This window comes from Buteo buteo, chromosome 15 (assembly GCF_964188355.1).
Source record: "Buteo buteo chromosome 15, bButBut1.hap1.1, whole genome shotgun sequence".
In the NCBI taxonomy this organism is placed as follows: Eukaryota; Metazoa; Chordata; class Aves; order Accipitriformes; family Accipitridae; genus Buteo; species Buteo buteo.
In genome coordinates, this window is record NC_134185.1 from 22,417,654 (window position 1) to 22,435,053 (window position 17,400).

General features: G+C 37.1%; 1 protein-coding gene across 1 annotated transcript in view; it reads left to right on the forward strand.

Annotated features, from left to right (window-relative positions):
* Nucleotides 1-17,400, forward strand: part of FRK (fyn related Src family tyrosine kinase) — a 52,053-nt gene that overhangs the window by 19,369 nt on the left and 15,284 nt on the right. Inside the window, exons 3-5 of the mRNA XM_075046386.1 lie at nt 3,420-3,541; nt 11,134-11,297; nt 11,928-12,096. Coding sequence (XP_074902487.1) covers nt 3,420-3,541; nt 11,134-11,297; nt 11,928-12,096 — 455 coding nt within the window. The remainder of the gene's footprint in view (nt 1-3,419; nt 3,542-11,133; nt 11,298-11,927; nt 12,097-17,400) is intronic.

Genomic DNA, 17,400 nt, shown 5'->3' on the forward strand with positions numbered 1-17,400 from the left:
TTACGGACCTACATCAAGGTCATCTTTTCTGTCCCCAAAGTCCTCCTATATATGGTGGCCAGAAGTGACCTGGAAATTGCCTGGTGTTTTTAATGAAATGGTTCCTGAGAGCTATGAATGATGGTGGAAACAAGGGATTTTGAGGAAGCTGCTAGAAACAATCCCCCAAAAGCAGATCTGGCATCCCTCGGTTGGGGTGTTGGACGCAGTGCTGGCCAAGAAAGCATGTCCCTGGGTGTCACTGACACAAGAGCACTATTGCTGTGCTGACCAGACAGCTCCTGCTAGAAATGGAAACTTATGCCCAAGTCTGACTGCGCTTATTTGTGCCGTACCTGATCTACTGAGCCCACATTTACAGTTGTGACCCAAAGTGATCGGGCTGTGAGCTGAAGTTCAGAGTGAAACTGTGTACGTTCCACCACCTTCTCCTGAACTGCCTAGTGCCAATATAGCACACTGAAGTCAGAGAAAGTGCTGGTTAAGTAACTTGTGCAATGGATAGTCCTTGATGTTTTAGTTCTGTTTTTCCAAGTGTTCTGTTTCAACACCTTCATCTATCTTTGAGCTATAAAACACAAATAGATTTATTAAGGATTGGGTGTTGTTTTGGTCTGACCTTCCTATCCTGCAGAACAATATCTCATGGTAAGCAATTGCTTTGATTCATTATTACTATTTAGAGTACTTTTTCCTCTAGGATACACGCTTTTGGATGAAGTAAAATATGAAGCCTTTTGAAGCATAAGTTCAATCACGAGAAATTGAAATAAGCCCTTCATGCTTTATAAAAGGAATTTAAACTTCCATTTATAATGGAAATAGTACTTTAAATTCAGATGTGCTTTTGTTAAAAAAAGCAAATAACAAATTAAATTACTTGCTTTGAGGTTAAGGGGTTATTTTTTCACAACCAGCATTGCTTTTGGTACTATGTGATTATTATTGCAAACCCAATGACTTTGAACTAAGAATCGCATATTCAAGTGCTATTAAAAGTAATCTTCATTATATTTTTCTGAAACATTTTAATCAGATCATGTAAGTCAGGCAAATAAGGTAATATACAATATGTGTCCACTTTTCACGCTCCGTAATAATTGCTTCAGTTACAGTTACCTTCTCAAATACTGTTGCTCTAATTATCTTATTTTGCAAGTCAGGATCTTTTTAACTGCTAAGTTTATTGGGAGTCAGAACCTACATATTATATATCCTCCATATAGCCTTTAATGGTAAATTCATATTGATTTAAATGAAGTTTTTCCAACCTAATAAAAATAAACATATCATTTGAAATATTTTGAAGTCAAAGGAACAGATACATATGCCTAAATACAATATCCACTTATGTATTTTTTTGCAAAATTGTGGTCTATATTGTAGACATGATTTTACATACACAAGTGTAATACTATTTTAAATTGTATTTCCCAAATAAACCAACAATTTCCTCTTGTTGCATACATTGTATTACTGCTCATGTTTTCAGCTTTAGCAATTTGAGTTACTAGCAGTGTATGTGTGAATACTGGGATATGTAAAGACTATATTTTTTATTATTCTGATCATAAAATTCAACCCTCCTAACACCGCATTGGAAGCTCTTTTGGCTTTGATACAAAACGAAATCCTTTTGAAAGGATGGTATCCTCTTAACCCATGAATAAAGGAGGCAGAAAATTAAACACCTCTTCTTATACACTGTTACAAGAATCAGTCACTTTGGACATTACTAAGTGATATCTTATAGTTCAAGGAGAAAAAAAACAGTTCAGATTTTTTTCAGATCATATAGTTTGTTAGTTTTCAGATGTTATTCTCAGAGCAGGTGTATTTAGACATTTCAGAAAGATTCTAATTCAGTTTTTAGGGCAAACAAATTTTCTTTGGGACTTGAATAGAGTTGAACTTGTACTCAGTCCTCTGATTCCTTTGACAAGAACCTCAGTCACGGCTTTGAACATTTATTCATTACTTAGTTTTTTACCTAAGTCTAATGAATGAATTAATTAAATTAATTAGTTGAATTAATGAACACATTTAACTAATTAAATTTATTACTAACATATTCCGGCTTTCTGATGAGATTCCTTTCCTTGCCAAATATGTATCAAGGCCTATTTTATCCAAATCATCTTCAAGTCAGAGGACAGGAATGCAGTCTGGAATATCTGGATTTCATTTTCTTTTGTTAACAGAGCAGATTCAGTGTGGGTTAGCGCCATCTGTATTTGCCTTTTTTTATTTCCTCTTTATTCATACAAAACCATTTTTCATTCCTCATGCTTGCTCAGCCAAGGTGTCACCCAATGTTCTCATTTATTTCCTCCATTCTTCTTGATGATTACAAGCCTTACAGATACTAGAGTAGTTTGTTGATGACTCCTTCTGTACTTTTCACTAGTAATTGACAAATCAGGTAGTTAACTGAATAGACAACGTATGTGTGGTGCGATATGTTAATTTATCTTAAAAGTTTGCATGATAGGTTTAACTATGATTAATTTAAAAGGAATTCTCCTATGAGTATATGGCATATTTCTGATAACTATTTATCACCATTTGCTTCAAATAAGGGGTGGAGCTAATCTTGGAAAGAGCTTTCTGTGTTTGTTGGATGGAAGCTGAATGCCGCCCAGCCGAAAATGCTGACTCATCTCAGTCTTATTTCCATTTAATTTACACTCGGCACAAAGCAGCAAAAATGCTAACTAGCACCTTCAGAGGAGCAAACTAAAACTATTGCTTGAACAAGCCCTTGTAAACTACAGGGTTTAGTGACAGAGGAAAAATATGTTTTAAAAGCCATAAATAGTAGATTTTCACAGAACATTGAGATGTTTGCAGTGACTTGAGGGACATACTGGTTTTGTTTGTCTAACAGCAGCAGAGCTGAGAAAATTGCCAGTAACTCATTTGAGATATTGACGTGGCAGTGGAAGGGGGAAGGCTGCGGAGTGGTTTACATCTTGGAACCTGAGAGGCCTTCTGCAGTTTCGGGGATCTTTTAACTTTGAAGGTGTCAGGATGTTAGCACATACCTGCACCTCTACATAGTTCAAGTGGCATCAATGGACTTACCATCAATTTCTGCCACAGTAGCCCTGGCAGAATTTCTTGGTGAATTTTTCCTGCGACAAGACCAGTCTGTCACTTCTGAATTCTCATTCCCTTGAAATCAGTAGGACTCTCCATCAGCAGTAAAATCCAGATTTCACTGAAATGTGTAAGCAATGTTTTCTAGCAATATATTTGTTGTGTAGTTCTTGTTGGCTTTTTTTTCCCCCATGCCATTGGAATTTAATTAGCATAGCACAGATTATCTTTTAGTAAATATGCAGCATGTTTATAAAAGCTAAATTGTCTTCCTGGTATGTTTCACTGATTGGTAAAATTAATGTATTTTATTTGTTCAGATGGTTTTTTGGCCCAATCAAACGAGCAGATGCTGAGAGACAACTGTCATACCCTGGAAACGAGGCAGGAGCCTTCCTAATCCGAGAAAGCGAAAGTCTAAAAGGCGAATACTCACTTTCAGGTATATTCTAGTTTTCCATCTTAAGCAATGTTTTAAAAATTTCTCAGGTGATCTGGACTTTTTCATTTTTACAAACGATAAACTGTGGGCATGAAAATGAAATTAAGTTCATAATAATATTTCATTCCCAGGAGATATATAAAGAAAACTTGGCAAGAGCCATTTGAGTTTTTACTAACATTTATTTTATAGGCTTTGTTTACTAATATGCTCAGAACAGAAATTATGCTTAGTACTTCCAGTGGGCCAGCTGCCTTAAAATAGAAACTATTTTCATGATTAAAATGCCAAAAAATACATTACAGTTGTACACTAGTGTTCTGATTAGTACACAAAATAAAAATTAAACCATATTGGCAGATATCTGGAGTTTAAGAAAATGATATTTCTGCTAGAGCACACCCTTAGGTTTGTATTTATTTGTTTTCAGGGGCAAAATGATAGGAAGATCTTCAAAGCTGTATTTTAGAATCAGTCATATTTCATTGAAAAGGTAGTTGTAAACATCAATAAAAAGTTAGATTTATGATGATGATGGGTTTTGAATCCAAAAGACCATCAAATAGGACTCTTATCTGATAATAATTTTACTTATTTACATATATGTACGTGTTATCTTTTTCATGTCATAGATATTTGCCATATTAGATAGTAAATATGGTTGTTCATTGGTTGTTTTCCATGAACATTTTCTATCAAACTTGTCATACAAGTGTGAGTCAAGAATATATTGTTGTCCCTGAGACAACAGGGCTATATGCTCAAACTTCCTAATGTCCTCTACCTATATAATTCCATATGCCCGTAAAGACTCTTGGTGTTTGTGAATAAACCGTAAGTTGTCACGTGCAGAATTATGTCAGTAAAATGAGACGCACCTTGTGCATAACCAGATTCTTTCATATTGACTCCTCTTCTGCCTGGATGTTCATGTGTCAGTCACCTTCTGAGCATTACAGAGAAACACATTAAGCTGCTTAAGGAACTTCTGACATATTCTTGGTTTCTCTTTCCAAATCTTAAGGAAGAGATTATACTCTTGTGGTGATGGGAGGGTTGCTTTTTATTGCCAAGACAAAGAAATATATGTTGCCCATGGAGTGAAATACAGGGAAGTTTATGAAATAAATATGGTATTTACAGTTCTGGGAGAGTTCATTCCGTAGTCTTCAGTTTGCCCTCAAGGAAGTTTGTTCTTGCCAAGAAGCGCTGATAAGAAAGCTAACATCATCAAGAAATCAGACTGCTCCTGGACTGTGGCAGAACTGACCCCTGTGCATGCACCCTTTTATTCAAAGACTGTATTACAGCCGCAGACCTTTCAAAATGCCTTCCCTCTATATGCCAACTTATCATGGTTTCAGCTTCCTTCAAGTGTTCTTCATCAGTAAACTGATTTCATCCAAGGACTGTGCTAGACCGATAACAGCGTGGTGTTATGCAGGGAAGGATAGATAGGCCTGTATTATCTGCTTAATGCTGGCACTTGAATACATGACACCTTACTAAAAATCAATGAAAAATCTTGTGCTTGTGCACCTAGGAGTGGAAATGCAATTTCTTTTTATTATTCTCCAACTGTAACCTTCTAGGAGAGATTGGAAATCTTAATTCTTTACCCTGCATTCTGACTACTTCTCTAGCAGGACAGGAGCAGTACCTTACTGAAGCTATGAAGTACTGCAGAGAAAAATGCAAGAGAATGAAAATAAGTATTAGGCCAGCATTTGTGGTAGGATGAGATCATCCTGTGATGCTGCTTTTTAGTTTTTCCTTACAAATCACAGATGGAAACTATATCTGATTTAGTATATTTGATTCAATTATAAAAGCTTGTGGTAGATATTTTTCGGGTTTCTGTATAACCTTATTTGGGAACAGGAGATTTGGTGATAGCTGATAACAGCAAGATATGAAACCATCGTTGTGGATTTCTTCCACGCTGGTTTGTTTGATGAAGGAAGAGTGGTGCTGAAGGACATAATATATGCAGAGGCAAGGCTCCAGCTACAGGAGCCAGCACTGCTTCATGCACAAACACGGGTTGTCCTCTGAGCATGTATGCATGTATATATGTGTCATCTCAGATTTATTAAACATTTGTGCTCTTTTAGGCAAAGAAAGAGAATAAACTCTGCAGCAGTCTGTAGAGAATGGGTATTAATGACATGATTTACCAGTGCTACTAGATCTTTTAGCAACTTCCCAGACTTGAACGTAATTTAGCCTCGACGTGCTACTTTATCCTGAAGAGCTAAATGTTATTTGCTGCTTGCTGAATAGGCTTGACTGAATGGCGCCTATTTCTGTTGTCCAAGCTTTTTTACTTCCAACCTAATAGTATACATAATGGTCTAGATATTGTATTTCCATAATCTCATTACTTATGCCTACTTTTGGGAGAGCTAGTGTATTCTAAAGCAAATGATGAAGTGGATTTTACTGTGGGGAGTATTAACTGGAGGGAAGGTTGTTTAGTCCACCAGATGCTAGGGAGAAGCTAGTTTTTCTGACTCTCTCCTCTTCGTGCCGTCAGAAGGAGTTACGAGACACCCAAAGCTGAGGCAGAAAAGCAGTGTTTTCTTGAGGAATAGTAGTTCAGAACTATTTCTTTTAAAAGGTTTGGAATAGCTTCTATCTTTGTGGTAGCTGATACACTGACAGGGGAGAAGTCACAACCTGATATTTTGGAGTATGTCCCTAATTTCTGTAGGACTGGTTAGGTTTGCTCTGCCTTCTATTGCTGTTTTGGTTTCATTCCAGAGTAGATGATAATGGCTAGAAAAGTGACAATATGGCTTTCAAAATTAAGGTCTTTAAGAAAATATTGTAATTCTCTGTCCAGCTTAACATTTAAGCATAGTAAAGCTGAAAAGGAAAAGAACTAGAAAAGAAGGAGAGATTTTTACCCGAGCACCCATAAACTGATTTTATGAATTTCATGCTTGATTTCATACTCAAATGGGCAATGTATAAGAGACTTAATGTTAATGAGGGAGACAAATGGATCTCCTTAGAAAAAAAAAAAAGAAAAAGAAATAAACCCTACCTTTCATTTAAATGACACTTTTCATTTCTAACTTACCTTAATGGGAAAACTCACAATTTGTAAGATTTAGATGATAAATGACTATTTAAATTAAAAACAAAAAGTCATGTTCGGGAAGGTTTTTCTCAGCTGTGAATGGTTAAATGGAAAGCTCATCAAACCAGATAGGCCACTGAGATATGCTGTTATCATTTTAAAGTGTTTGACATTTTAAAAATAGGTTTTCCCATTTTAAAAATGCACATGTTGTCGACAGATTTTTATGTTGATGACTCCAGCATCTGGTGTGAAATGTATTAAATTTTAAACATGTTGGTGCCATCTTAGACATTGCCTCTTTTTAATTAAAAGCCATAATTTAGATGTGCTCAGCTTAATTGAGTGTCATTGCCAATGATAGCAGGAGGCTCTCTACTTCCCCCCTCACTGAATAACGGTATCTGAAAGACTGATTGCATTAAATGACAATGTAAATGGTTTCTGTTCTCCTCCATTTTTTTCCATGCTCCTAAAAAAGATTGTGTGGTTTCCTCTAGGCCAGATGGGCTTTCAGCGTAGGGAAAAACAGGTAATTGCTTAAGGCAGCAGACTGATAGGAGTGGCAGAATCATGGCCATAGCAGGAGAACGATTTTGGATCAGCCCCTGCACCCGTTCTGTGCTGGTGAGGGTGATCTCCTAAGCCACTCGCCTCCCACATCCACCCTGGGCATGGAGACCAAGCACAGCTCCTGCCGGTGCTGGGGGAGGACTGCTGGCAGGAGAGATGCTGGGACACTGGCCATAATGGTGCTTTGGTGTCTCCATGATTCATCTGGTGAAGGTCTTGACTCTGTGGACACCACCATAAATTTTGCTGGAAGGAGCAGTAAATTATTTTGTTCTCATCCTTGGGGTGGCAAAATCTACTTCTGCATGTCCCAGCCTTATGAAGGTGGGAAGCAGGGAGAGGAGAATGCTTCTGTTAAACTGAAACCATGATGAGATCTGATGGGGAGCTATGATTCTTTTGGGAAGGGCAAGTTGAGGAGAAAACCACTGCAGTCTTCAAACCCAACTGCTGTCAAGCTGCATGAAGCTGAAGTTGTGATCCTGTCCTGCTCAGCAGTCTGGCATGGATGCAGGGATGACTGGAAGCACTGAGGGGGTTATGGCTAGTTCTTCCCTGAGTGACATGTGCTCCGTGTCGTGTTGGGCAGAGGAGCTGCAACATGCCGCAGCGCTGTGAGTGTGTGGTGCAGGACTCGTACAGCCAGACTCAGCCCTGGGATACAAGTAAACAGCCCCCCGCCAAATACTGCACTAATCTCAGCTGCTTATCACGAGAAGAGATGGTATCAGTGCAGAAATTTCTCCAGCTTCTCCACACACATCACCGCCTGACCTGGATACTGCCAGTCGTAAGGCTTCATACAAGGCTCATTTAAGAAATTAGAGCACATCCTTCAAACTGACTCTTGCATTAACATTAGCTGCTTCACAAGTAATAATTATAATACTGCTAATAAATAAAGAAGGTAGTCAAACTACTATCACTTGTGATATACAACCAAGACTGGATTAACATAGTCATCCTGCGGGCCTTTTATTCAATGCATCATAAATAGCAATTCATTTGGCCAGATGCGCTTTCCTGTGAACATTGGAAAAGTCATTGCATTTTCAGTCTGTTGTTACTGAATTAGTCTTTCCTTTGTTTTGCTTCAACCTCATTTCCAAATGACACACCACAAAAATATACATGCATTTTATAATTGAAAAATACTAATTACAGGTGTTAAATTAAAAAGAAATGACATTTGAAAAGTGTGATGTAATTATCTTTTATACTCTGGAGTTATATTTACAAATATTCTCATTTCTGGTCCTCATGCAGAATTATAAGTTCTCAGGTCTCTAAAAATAGTCCCTGTGGCAGATATAAAAGCCCCTCATATTTTCAACAGCTCCTCTATGCCCTCTGGTGGCCGGGGATGACAATCGCACAGTACAGTAGAAAAATATTTGATCCTACATGCTAGTACTTAAGCAAGGAGAAGTTTTCCTTTTTAACTTAATCACTTAAATGGTGAGAGAAATTATACTTTATATCATCTTTGTTAATTGCATGCAATCAATAATTTTCTATAATTTTTTTCTACATACAGTGTGTAACTGTGTATTCTTCTGTTATAACCAAAGGGATTGCCAAAATTCATGCAGTGTTACAGTGTCAAGATTCTATCAGCTATAATATCTCCAAAGGAGAGCAATAACGATTTTTTCAATAATTAGATTTTCAAATGTACCAGACTGAGACTGCTTCTAAGATTGAAAAATATTTCCATTAAATTATTTAAGTAAGACTACCCACTAGTCCACATGACCAAATTGAATAGGTTTGCTGGAATTTTGGCTACTAAAAGGTGCACTGTGGAGTCAAACAGCAGAAAGCCTTTTCCCTATGCCTCCCTTTTGCTTGTCAGTATTTTGTCATGCATGTGGGGCCTGAGAAGGGGACAATGGTAATCTCCCAAATTGATGGGTGTGGAAGAGGCAACCTGGCCTATTGGGAAGGTGTAATGTTGGGTGATGAGGACCAGAATGACAACTGGTGCATCCTCCTCCCCTTGAGAGCAATTTCTCATGGCAAAGCACTGTGTTGTGTCATTAAATGTAGGGTGGGATACCCTTCTGATTTTTCCCCCCTTTTTTTCCTTATTGCTACTTGTCTTTTTCCAAAATGTGGTGCTTCGCATTTAGTCCTGCTCCAGTGTTTCTCCTTCTGGACATTCCCCGGACTCACTAGATAATTCCCATTCTCCTTCTTGGCTCAATTCTCAATCTCACTGGCCCCCACCCTAACTGGGCAGTCTGTGTCCCTTCACCTTGCTTCCACACCAGTTCTAACAGGTGGCAACCCCCCCCCGTCCATACTTTAAAATACTTGTCTCTCACTTAATCTCATTACAGCTTGGTACCATTCCCTGAGCTCTAATCATTTTTCCACCTGAAATTCCTAGGATCAGAAAACCTCCTTCCACTGGTGCATGTATCTTCTGTTTGAGATGATGCAGAAAATTTATCCTACTACTTAAACATCTTCCCTCTTAAGTTATGCTTTATATGGTCAGGATTCCTCATTACCAGCTAGGTTCATTGTGGAACCCTGTTAATATTAGAGCAAACAGCTGTGGCATTGATAGGAGCTCAATCAGTTACCCTTCAGTATGTAACATAAACGTCCCATTGCCCATTGGAAAGAGACAGTGATACCTCAGTCATGGAGTGTCCTGCTAAATGACACCCTACATAAGCTACTAAATCCCTTTCCAGCTCTTCAGAACTGCCCCCTCTGCTGATATTCAGCCCGCCTTGCTACTACTGATATTCCTTTATAAAGGAGATCTCTAAGCTAGTGGTCTCCAAACTTTTTTGATTGTGTAACCCCTGATATGTTTATTTATTTATTTATTTATTTTTAAATTATATCCTTGTACTACTGTACTGATAGATTATGTACATTATAGAACATACACCCCCCAAAAAAGAAATTAAAAAAGGATGAGATAAAGATTAAATAAACTGTATTTTTAAAATATTTATTTTATTTTATTTATTAATGGTATAAAAAATACCTTTTCCCCACACCCCAGTGGATTGTCTTGCACACTCTCTGGGTTGCACGCACTCTGCTTTGGAGACGACTGCACTAAGCCAGGTATGATGGAGACATCAGAAATGGCAATTACAAGCCTAATATTCCTTTAAATAGTGCACTAGGTGAGTGACCATCTCTGGACTGCTGCTGGTCCAGGTCTAGCCCTGGCATGCAGTGGCCCAGCCTTCTTTCTCACACCTCTAGAGAGTGCTCCGACAGTCACAGGGAAGGACACTATGGGTGTCATGACATATGGGTAAATAACCTACAGGAGTAAGGAGAGAAAAGTCTTTTTGATTAGGAAACAACAGATTAAAATAAAATGCATTTCAATGGAAAGAGAATCATCAGCTACTCAAAACAGAGCATTATTGGCCTGATTTTTACATATTCCAAACATACACAAAACTCAATAAAACCCATGGAAGATGTGAGTGCTTTTCAGAGAATCATGGCCATGTTGATGGTATATCTGCTTGCTCTAAAATGTTTGCCAGCGCAGCAGCTGCTATTTGGAATGTTAACATTGATAAATGAAATATTAAAAACTGATTAAGTGATTACTGTGAATTAGATGCTCCTGGCTGGTTTTGGTGTTCTAAAGGGTGGAAAATATGAGCTGCCTCACAGAAGAAGTATTTATGTATTTTGCATCAGTTCTTATGGTGCAAGCAAGAATCTCTGGACAGAATGGTTGAAGACTGATAGACTAGATATGTTAAGCTTTCTAAACAGTGGGCTTTGGTTTGAAAGAGATTTTTTTATAGTTGTCATCTTTGAAACTAAAATAGTTTATTTTAAGGTCCTCATAAATGCATTTAGGAACCTTATGATGGTTTGACCATAAGCTACACTGTACCATTGCTATAATTCCTGGAAACTTAATATGTTTAAACCTTCTCAGTTTTCGATGGTGTATCTGTGAAGCACTACAGGATCAGAAAGCTGGATGAAGGAGGCTTTTTCCTAAGCAGAGGGAAAACTTTCAAAACTCTGAATGAGTTTGTTGACTATTACAGTAAAAGCAGTCACGGCCTCTGTGTGGTGCTCGGAAAGCCATGCCTGAAGGTAAGAGTGGATGCTACACTGTGCAACGTATTTTTTGTAAGCTAACTCATCAGATATCAGTCAGAAGGTGTTAACCCCATATCTGCTTCTACTATTTCAAAATGTTGATGATCTGCTTATTTTCAGGAGGTTCTGGGTAGCACTACAGTTTCGTTCTTGAAGCTGACATGTTAATAATAAAATACCATGCCATTTTGAACAAATCAGCATGTGGCTGGAGGAGAAAAGATGCCAAATCATGATTTATGAATAGCTTTTTATAAATGTATATGGAGATGAAATCTCCAGCTTCATAACTCTAGCTGTCCATAAGTAATTACTGAGGCAAAGCCACAAGGTTAAGGCAAGCAATATGTTACTGTTCAAAAAGCTTGCTAGAGGGATGATTTCTAATTTTTACTTTTAATGGCAGGATATTTTCATTAGAGTAATTCTTATTTCTAACAAAAAGTACCCAGGATGTGGGCTGTATTTTATGTTCTCAGCTCACTTTCTCACATATGTGTACTCTAAGGAAACATTATTTACGTCAGTTGCGACTTTACATAGCATAGTTAACAATGACTTGTATATGCTGTTGGAAAAACATTAGAAGTCTCAATTACTGTATTATTTCTTTTCTTTTACCAGGTACAAATTCCAACTACGTTTGATTTGTCCTATAAAACTGTTGATCAGTGGGAGATAGACCGACAATCTCTGAAATTTTTGAAAAAATTAGGATCTGGTCAGTTTGGTGAGGTGTGGGAAGGACTGTGGAATAATACCACCCCAGTGGCAATCAAAACATTAAAACCAGGTATGTGAATTACTCTTAAATGCTAGTAATGTGAAATGTTAGCAAGGGTGCTCCTTTATTTTTTAAATGCTACTGAAAAGAGAGCCTATCCATATGTACAACCGTTCTTAAAATCCATGCACTTAAACATGAAGGTTAGTAAAGCTCAAGGTCCAGATATCTGGCATTTTGAATTACAATTTTATACAGTCTTCTGTTTCAATGTGAGCTGAACTCATTCAACATCTTTATTACATGAAAAGGCAACCCCAGCAAAGCCATCTCTTTTGTACAATACTGCTTGTATGGAATTGAATGTCTACATTTCATCTGTAAGTGAGGTAATCTTTTTACTACTGGTTTGTCATCTGTAGAATTTCTTCTAGTGATTAGATGCTATATTATAATGATTTCTTTGGTAATATAGAAAATGTACAATGTTAAGTTTGTATTTAAGAAGTGCTTTAATCTTGACTGAATAAAATTTCTCAAAGTTTTTGATACACAACATTAATACCCAATATTTGCATATAATATAAGCTTGTTACTATTACAAATTTTAACATTTTTCTTAATTATTTTCCATTAACTTGAAGTAATTTGTGCATTTTAAATTGACAAAATATCTGCCAGCAGATGGCAAGAACCACATAGATAAGAAAGGTAGCCTGGACGATATATGTGTTTTTTAAAAAGAGGTAGCAATATAATGAGTTGTGGTTAATTGAAAAAGCTTGTGTTGGGCATTAACGATCATGTTTCAGGAAGCAGAACAGATTCAGATCTTTGATTCAGAATAACAACAATATGCTTGAGACCTGCTTCAAGGGTCTCCTGAATAGGGAGGGATTTAAGCATGTGTTTTACGGCTATCTTCTATCAGGATATTGTTTGTGTTTTGGGACTTGCAATTTGAAAACAAGCAAGCACCTTTTTTTCTCTGCTTAACTGAAATTAGAAAAACTGCTCAGACTAAAGGCCTTCTATAAGTCCTGTGAAAGACAGCATACTTTTTTCAGTGAACTGATGCATCTCCCTAGTGACCCAGTAAACCATCTTGAAATCTCTTTGTCTATTTCCCTTTCCTAAGACGGTATCCACTAAGCCTATACTGTTTGTGACAGGGATCTGTATGCCAATTTTTATTGACTTCTGAAACCGCAAGTCTGAAACTGGTCTTTTTCTCCTTGTGTCTGACCTGAATTTTTCATTCTACAGTACAAGCCCATTACCTCTTGTCTTATACACCATGACTAAAGAGTACCTGTTGTTTTCTTCCTCTTCACAGCAGTGTTGCACATACTAGAAAACTATCATCAAGTTCCTCTTTGGTCTTCTCTGCTTTAGGTTAAACAGCTCAACCAGATTCTTCGTGCAGCTCAGATGTTTTAGATATCCCATTGTTTTCAGAAGATCTTTACTAGGCTGTTTTGAGGTGGTAAACATATTTTTTCCAAGTAGGATGCTAAAAGGAAGAACAAGTCTAGATGTGTAAAGAGGGGGATTTGCTTCACATTTCTGACATGTTAGACCTCTGTTTAAACAGTCCAATATGATGCTTGCCTTTCTTCTCCATAAGACAATGTAGTTTGTCCATCTGAGTTTACTTTCCTTTAATGATTTAATGTGACATCTGGATAAGTCTGTTTTATTGCAGAAGACTGAAGGGTCCTTACTAAAGTGTTAAATCTCTTAAATTATATTTAAAGAAGGAAATAAATGAAGCTGGAATGATGAACAAGACTAAGCTATCCTAAATTTTTGTGATATTTTCTTTTAGAAATTGTCTTTTTCTTTCCCCTTCAAGAAAATATGTGGCAATTAGCACTCTAGGAAAAGACTGGTTTCTCATCAAACAAAATAATTAGATTTTGAACAAATTGCAATGCATACATTTCTACTTATTTTCTTTAGCGGAAAAGTGGAGCTGACATTTATCTGGTATTGCATATGCAAAAATGGGAAGCTATCTTAATCATATTTCAACTCCTTCTCTTAATAACTCATTTCAAAACTCTAATTCAGCTTTTCCTTCCATATAATGGGGACAATACATATTATCAGTTCTCTGTGAAAAAAACTTCTATTTTAATAATGGATTGAATCAGAATGACAAGACTACCCAGAAATATGTGAAACACTAGTGGCAAGTTCGAGCTGCAATTTGCTGCCTTTTTTTTTTCTTTTCGTTTTTTTTTTTCTTTTTGATGCTGATCAGCTGAATGACTGCTACTAATACTCCACCTGAAGAAAAGTAGGAGTGAGTTAATTTTATATCTGAAACAGATTTTGATGTGTTAAAGGCCAAACTGATCTGTGGAGATCCATTCTTTGACTGTTATTGAATTCAGTATCCTTTCAATGTCTTGCTGATAAAGCACACGGAGAACACAATACTTCTACAGCACTGTGAACAGTTTTTTGGGAGTTTTGTAATAATAGGCTATCCTAGGAATACACTTACAGAAGACTATAAAACAATAAAAAACGATTGCATAAACTTCTTCAATAGGTTTGTTAGCTAAAAATTAAATTTTACACTGGAATAAACATAATATTCACTGCAAACTCGCTATTATTTACAGACTATAACAGTATAGTGGAAGAAACCCCTTCAACTGTGATACTTTTTGTAGTATCATAGTTTGGCTGGGAAAAAGGGCTTGATTAATCAATACTTTTTCCATCTCTGTTTTTTTCACTCTAGTCTGACTCCTGTTAAGGTCAACAGTAGTAGTCTCATTGATTTCACAGTGGGTTATATTGAGTTAGGGCAGGCACAAGCCCCACCGGGATGCAATGCTTGGATAGCAGAGAGTTTGTGGTCTAATACTGTGATAAGGAAGTCGTGCATTGCACTTAATGATGCTCAGAAGGAAGACTTTGATTCTCAAAGCTATCTTGATAGATTATATAGGTAAAACTTAATCTCTTATCAGTGTACTTTGTGAACTATCTCATTCTACAAAAACAGTTCAATCTCAAATGGAAGCATTTAACCTTGTTGTATACTTCTCTAGGGCATTATCCTCTTCTACACAATGTTTTTCACCATTTGGAGTGCCTTACTGTAATCAGTTAGGACATTGGTTTTCCATAGTTTGCTCTCATCATTACTCATGAGGAATAACATTTCAATAATTAAAGAAAAACCCCAATACCCTCACCCTAATCTGAGTAATAAATGCTTAGCTTGGTACTAATAAAATTACAGCAAAGGCTAAGTCTGCTAGTTTCATTCATCATAATTATAAAGATGACGAATGAATGGAAAACATAGTAGTCCATGAGTAATCAAGAAAACCAGCATATTATATGTTGATGATTGAAGCTTCCAATATTCACATAGGCAGTATTTCAGACTTCAAGTATAACACTCTAAAACGATCTTCTCCTACTACTTGGCTCAAAGATTTAAATCAGTTGTCTTTACACTGGGGGAGGAGGGAGTGTATTTTAAACCAGATAAGCTGCTTTACAGTGTAGACCCATGGGAGAAGAAAGTCATCAGCACGACAGAGTATGATAAACTGGAAGTGATCTGGCAAATATAGGAGATTGAGATGGAGAGAGTTCTGTTAAAATGGCTTTACCACCAGAGAAATTGTGACATGGAACCATGCTCTCATTTCCAAGCAGGAGCAGGATAATCAAGTAAGGTGATCACACAGCAAACAATATAGAAGATCATAATACAATCAGTACGTCGTAGATCTATAGACCTGAAGGCGAGAAGGGTTTTCTGCTAGTTTGAGTTTTTCTGTTGAGTGTTATTTTGCAGTGTCCATCTGTCCTATATCATCTGTAGTCTGAATACTTTGCTGTTATATGCCATTCCATTTCACCCCTCTGCTGAGATAGAGTATTTACATTTAATCAAAACACAGCTTGTTATTGACTACGCAATAACTAGAAGTCTTCTAGTCCTGAGATGGAGTCACAGAGAGAAGTTGCCTCTGCTATCTTTGACAGTTTGTATCAATGGAGTATCACTATGTCTGTAAGAATGTGGGCCTGATTTCTCATCCGGATTTATCTCATCTGCATTATTTTTTCTTTCCGTTCTGGAGGTACATACAGAGCGAGTTAAACCAATTTTCAATTGTCTTTAGAAAGGCTGAATATAGTTTCTTGTTACATGGTACTCTCCTAATTTCTCAAATAGTTTTTCTAGACTTACACTAATTTCTAGCTATTGCTGCTAAAAGGCTTAAAATGATTGTATCTAGGTAGATGACCTTCTAACCTGTAGGAAAAATTAAACTCCCAGAATTCTGGTGAGGTGGCAGTGATGGATATTTCCCAGAGCCAGTTCTCACTTGATGCAAATGTGTGATTCCTGACTTGTGAGTAATTAGGCTATTTGGAAATCTGTTTCCACTCTGATTTCGAGCAGGAGCCAAATGTTCAGATACTGCACACAAACTGGAAATTTCACAAGTGTTTCTTTTAGAAACATTGATGCGTAGCATACTAGCTACATTTTTCCTATTTTTAAGCATCTAACATCTTAGATATACCAGACTTTTTTAATAATTAGTGGGAAGAAATAAGCACTTGCATGTCAGATAAATCATACTACAGAGTAGAAATGTACATTACAATGAGAGAATAACATGCTATTAAAGCATGTTTCTTTCCATTGATTGTAAAGTCTGGACAACTAACTCAGATCTAAGTGCCTGAATAATTGCCTACAGTTGGAGGAGGTGAATTCAGCTACCAGCAGTGTTCTGTAATTCCACAGAATTTACAACAGTAACAAAACTGAGGAAAATGTCAAGCTGGTGCAGCCTATGAGATCTTCAATTGGTCAGCCTGGGAGCCCTCTGACCGAGAAGTTCAGAAGGATTGGGGTTCTTAAGGAGACCATAGGAAATGTCCATCTTCTGATGAAGCTGGTGGGGTGTCACCCTCTACCTTTATGATTATGGAGTATCTAGTTCAGAGTTTGGGGTTTGCAGTCCACTCTCTATGGACAACAGGGCTCCAAACACAGCCCTTACGGACTGTAAGGGAGACTTTGCGGGAAAAAGAACTCAACCAGAGATGTTTTCACATGTAATGAACCATCCTTTTTCAATTAATTCCTGTTTCTGCTAGCAGTTTGTTGTCCATCACTAAACAGAATGTTCAATACTTCACTATCAAAGACATCAGAAGATGAAATCTGTTGATCCAGAACCATTTTTTTTTTCCCAGACTCTTTGGAGACTTTTTTCAGAGCCAGTTGTGGATTATGAAGGCCTTCAAAATGTCAGAATGATTAGTCTGTGATCCTTATATTTATACAAGATTTCTATTAACTTGCAGGAAAGTCACAAG